Source organism: Helicoverpa zea, chromosome 24 (genome assembly GCF_022581195.2).
Source record: "Helicoverpa zea isolate HzStark_Cry1AcR chromosome 24, ilHelZeax1.1, whole genome shotgun sequence".
NCBI lineage: Eukaryota > Metazoa > Arthropoda > Insecta > Lepidoptera > Noctuidae > Helicoverpa > Helicoverpa zea.
Window position 1 is genome coordinate 1082061 of NC_061475.1, and position 5456 is coordinate 1087516.

General features: G+C 32.7%; 1 protein-coding gene across 1 annotated transcript; it reads left to right on the forward strand.

Annotated features, from left to right (window-relative positions):
• The first annotated feature begins 326 nt into the window (after positions 1-326).
• LOC124642151 lies at positions 327-4820 on the forward strand. Its single transcript, XM_047180464.1, has 2 exons — positions 327-2437; positions 4338-4820. Exons 1-2 carry the CDS (start codon positions 327-329, stop codon positions 4432-4434), a joined length of 2208 nt encoding a protein of 735 aa, XP_047036420.1. The 3' UTR covers positions 4435-4820.
• Positions 4821-5456: the final 636 nt, after the last annotated feature.

A 5456-nucleotide genomic window follows, 5' to 3' on the forward strand; every position in this document is an offset into this window, starting at 1 on the left:
TCAAATCACTTCTAATTTGGAGACAAAAACTATAACAACTTTCGTCATTACAACACAGGACCAAAGCGCAATGTTCTGGACGGTACTCCGGAACAAAAGGAAAGCTATACATCCGTTCTGCCATCCCTTTGTGACGGTCCCCTTTGTGTGGGAGCAGTGGTCTAGGTACCCTATTGACTAGACCACAATCAATCATAATAGACATGTATCTTATGTAGCATTGCTTAAGGGGGAATGGAGAGCTAGTTTGTAACAATAATAATAGTGTTTCTCTAAAAGGCCAGAAAGAGATGTCTATAACAATCACAAATCATTGAAATACTAAAATGAAACACCAAAAGAATACAGAAGAATTTTCAAAAATCAAAGCTGTTGTTGATGAACTTGAATTAATAGCAGATTTAATTTTTCCAGGTCTCTTCTGCCGAGATCCAGACACGGGCAAACTGCATGCTGTAAACACCACGTGGCCAGCTACCTCATTCTGCGGCAACTACCACTGTAAAATACGAAGAAAGAACTTAACAGGTCACGTATACGCTCCAATGCGACAAGTCAACATAACCAACCTCAAACTGATAGGAGAAAATTTTACATTAATAGACATCAAAGATGATAACAATATTAATAAAGACGAAGTTGCTAAAAACATTGTTAATGTCGACAAAAAAACTGAACCTGATATCATAGATGGAATACTCAATCTCAAAGGAGAAACAGGAACAAAATTAGATGATATCGTCGAAGACAGTAACGAAACGGAACAAGATAGGTATTTATCAGAAAAAGAGATTAGAAGTCTAACAGAAATGCTTCACACAGTCAAGAAAAGTGATTTGGATGCTATTGTAGAAATCTATAATTTGGCACAGGATATATATAAGGAAATCGATAAAACAAGCACGGACCATGTGTTAGAAGATATTATGCATACTGCAAAAACTGTAGAAAACAAATTCACGAGATCTGATCTTCTACAAAAGGTTATTAAGCAAGGGCATGTATCATATTGGTATGAGCCTTTAGCTAGCGGTAAGGTGAGAGCAGCAGATTTGATGCGTCCCGACATGTCACGAACAGAAACTATGAGGAACGATATGATTCCTGTTATACCCGCAATTCCTATCGATATAGAACCTCCGGTGGATATGGTGCAAGTAGAACCACCCAAACCAGCAATTAATACAAAATTTTCTCCTACACCATCTTCGGAACCCTACCCGGCAAATCAAATGCGAAGAATGACAGATACATTATTGACTGGGCCTCTTATAACACACAAAGATTTTGGGAAACTGCCCTATTATTATCCGATGTCGAATTTCCAAAGAATGGCTTCGTACCAGCATGATCCAAAGAAAACGAATACTCCAAGTCCGAGAGGAGCAGCACCGCAGCAGCCTTACAAAGCTATGACTTATAAACCAATGTATACAGGGAAATACCAAAAGGAAATTCAGAAATCAATCTTGCTGCCGTACCCATTCTCTAACATTCACCATTACAACTGGAGTCATCCTCAGAATATGTACCACAGGAATCATTTATTCGAAGATAAAGAATCCCTACCGAACAACAATCCAAATCCTCTGAGCAACCCAAATACACTGAGCAATCTAAATATTGTGAGCAACCCAAATACACTAAGCAATCTAAATGTAGTGAACAACGCAAATACACAGAACAATTTAAACGCACTGAACAACCCAAATGCACTCAAGAAACTAAATACACTGAACAACCCTAATACACTGAGCAATTTAAATACGCTACACATTCTCAATGCACTGAAAAATGCAAATACACAGAACAATGTAAACAACCCAAATAAAGTAAACAATCGAAATGCGCTGAACAACCCATTAACACTGAACATTCCAAATACACTAAATATTCTAAATGCACTAAAAAATTCAAATAAACTGAAGACTCTAAATACACTGAACAACCTGAATGTACTGAGCAACCCAAATACACTGAATATTCTGAATGTGCTCAAGAATCCAAATGCACTGAAGACTTTAAATTTAAATACACAAAGCAATCCAATTACATTGAAAAAACATATACAAAAACCGAAAAATGCCGTACTTATGAATCCAGATTTGGAGAACTTTCAAGATTTAGAAATAAAATCTACAAACAATAAAGAGCAGATAGCCAGATCGCAAAATTCAGATGATAGGAGAAAACCTGATTGGCAGACAGATTCGTTGCCCAAGCAAATATTAGAAGAAGTGAGAGCCCATATACAGGAGAAACAAAGGGTGTTTATCCACCCTTTCCCATTAAGAAAAAAAGTAAAGTTAGAAAGAGTGGGCAAAGTCCATAAAATGGATGAAGTAAAAAGAACCAAAAGACAGGTGGAAGGGAAAAAAGTAACCAAAGAAGCCCAGTTAGAACCAGAACTATTCGAGGTTTTTATAGGAAATACGACGTAAGTAGATTTTAAATAAATAGCTTTAAGTGTTTATGTGTTAGTCGAACCTGTTAATTAAATGTTATAGCTAAAATAGTTAGTTTTTATTTTGTTAGTACCATTTCTCAATTAAAGTTAACACATCATAAAACGCTTGACCATTTTGTGACTAAAACAGATTCAATTTTAGTTCAAACATTACAGTAGCCTTTTATTCATTAAATTTTAATTAGAAACAATCATATTTACATAAAATTTTGCATAATATAAATAGCTGTAATTACTGTAAACATAATGTAATCTATTTTTGCTCCAACCTACATAAAACGAAATAATAGACACAAGCCCACACATATTCGTCTGATTAATTCCAAAACAACTCAGAACTATGTTTACTCATTATTTACTTTTTGCCTCCAAAAAAAGTCCTAACACCTTGCTTCAAAAAACTTGACAAATTAGACAAAAAAGTAGTAGGAATTCGTCCCTTGTTAAAAACACCCTTTCATGGTGGCATATTTTATCAATGGTGAGTAAAAATTAGCCTTTATTTTTGTTTACCGAATACTCACTGTCATTTTTATTTGAGCTAATAGAAATATTCTTGTAGCTCAAATAATTGTTTTGACAGTTTTAATATTTATGGGAGAACCAAAATTTAGAAATTTGAAATATTGGTGTTACTTCACAGTTGTTTTTAATTATGGATCAAATTGAGTTTAAGACCGTGGGTATATTGGTAGCTTATTTCTTTTTTAAAAGTTACGGTCCAACAATAGATGCTAAAAAAAAATAGCAATTATAAAAAAAAAACTCGTACTGGTTCGTAGTTTTTGGCAGAATGCTCCAAAAAACTGTTGTTATTCCACACATTAAATAACATGAAACTAATTAAATTAAGGGAAATTGAATCCGCTACAATAAGTTTTTATCGTCACTTGAGGCGAATTGGCCGCGTGCCAACTATTCGATTGCTTACCCCATAATGTCAATGTACACAGCTTTTATTTTCTTGTTATGACATTTACAATGAAATAACTAGTTTTTGGATTCATTTGAATTACTTACGACTTACTAACAGCACTTTGTATTCGAAAATAATTAAACAAAGAATGGCCAAGATAGATTCGAAGTCTGTAAGTTATGTGTGAAGGTTTTTCTTTTGTTTCTGAGTAGAATAAAAAAATGATTTTGAATAGTGCAGTGCCATTTTGGTAAGAATTAGTGTCCATGTGACGCAGGTGGAACCAAAGGAAACAGCTAGATTTTACATTATAAATTGTCTAGTAGCTTAGGCTGCTTAGCTTAGTAGCTTAGCTTAGTGGTGTAATTCGATGGATATCATCATATATATGATTACCTATTCCGTAATATACCTATATACAATGATTCATATAGAAATTCCGACTATCAGTACCAAAATCATAAGCATGATTTTCAGGTATAAAAAGGATGATAATATTATCATACAGGATATCTGAGTAGCTGTCCGGACTAGCTGATTAACGATTATACTGTGAGTTTAACTTTTTCGAAATAATTGTGTGTATGTGTGCTGCCTACATAGTTATATGCATAATATACGCTTTTTTAAAACCTCCAAATAATAATGCCATAAACAAGAATCGTATCGTTTCGGTCCGAACCAAACTTTTTGGGGTCTGAACACCGCGCGAGTCGTGACGCAGGAACTATTTTTGCAAACAACATTTGTGCTCTGAAGTTAGTTGCAAATCGCCATTAAGTTTGGTTTGTGCTGTCTATATACTGATGTCGCACGCAGTGTTTACGGATTTTTGATTTTCACCTACAAACAGTGTGATAAAAAATATCTTACAATACACCCGTATGACAACGGGATGGGTCTCTAGTAAGTTAAAATCTTTATTATTATGTACACTTATTTTATTTATTTCAGATGTAATTCTGACTACACCGTACCTGGGTTCTTTCGGTACGGAAACTTGAGTCAGCCATTTCCTGAGTGCTGTCCACAGAGAATACAAACCCGGTGAATTTTAATAAGTAAAAATAAATTAAATTAGACAGTAAAAATAAATTGTACATGATACTCATTAATAGTAGAAATATTAGTGAATAAATTTAAATATCTCTTAAGTGGTTTGTGAGTGAGTTTGTACCAGAAGGTCAAAGAAATACCAAAAAATGTATAAGTTATGTTCCTTTTTTATAACGAAGAATGTGTTCAAACATTTTTGTTTTTTAGTAACAAAAGTTTTCTTAAAAATATTGGCGTAGTCAAAACAGTTCTTTTGTTTGTTTAAAATTAATTAAATGAAACAAATAATTGCTTTCTTTCATTTTTCTGTGAAATTAATTAGAGTAAAAAGTGCTGTGTAAATAAAATGTGGATTGAAATTAAATTAATTATGCATGTAAACAGTGTTTTATTTACTGAATATTATTAGTAATAAACAGTATTTTTTTCATGAACACTTATTTTATAATACCAAACATATTCTCTTATCATCTTATAATACTATACATTTTTGATTTACTTTATAATTTAATAGTTTTACGTACATAGACAGTCAAGTTTATTCAAGCAAAAAAAAAAACCTGAATTTAACACGTGTTCAAAAATAGGAAATGGTCGCTGGTCATTGACCTATTTCGAAGGTACTATTCCTATATTTAAAATAGATAAGCCGGTATCAAATATTGACAGATACAAAAACATGGTGCACTATATTTCGAATGTAGAAAAATCCCGTTCTTTTGTTTTGAAATGCATTTTTGTTCTGATAAGCTCAATGTTGCAAGATTTTAACGTTGGTTGATTTTTGCTTTTGAAAAGTATCTAAGTACCTGTACAAATTTGAAAAATTCTAATCTTCAATGTTAACTTTTCTATTGCTATAATGATTAATAGATTATCTACTATATTATTACACAAACGTTTACTGAAGTTGTGTAATATCGAAAAATAGCCCAACAATAATAAGCTTTGAGATACAAAATAAAATAATTTATTAAATAACAGCAAAATGGTGACTTCTAAACTTTTACGTATTAA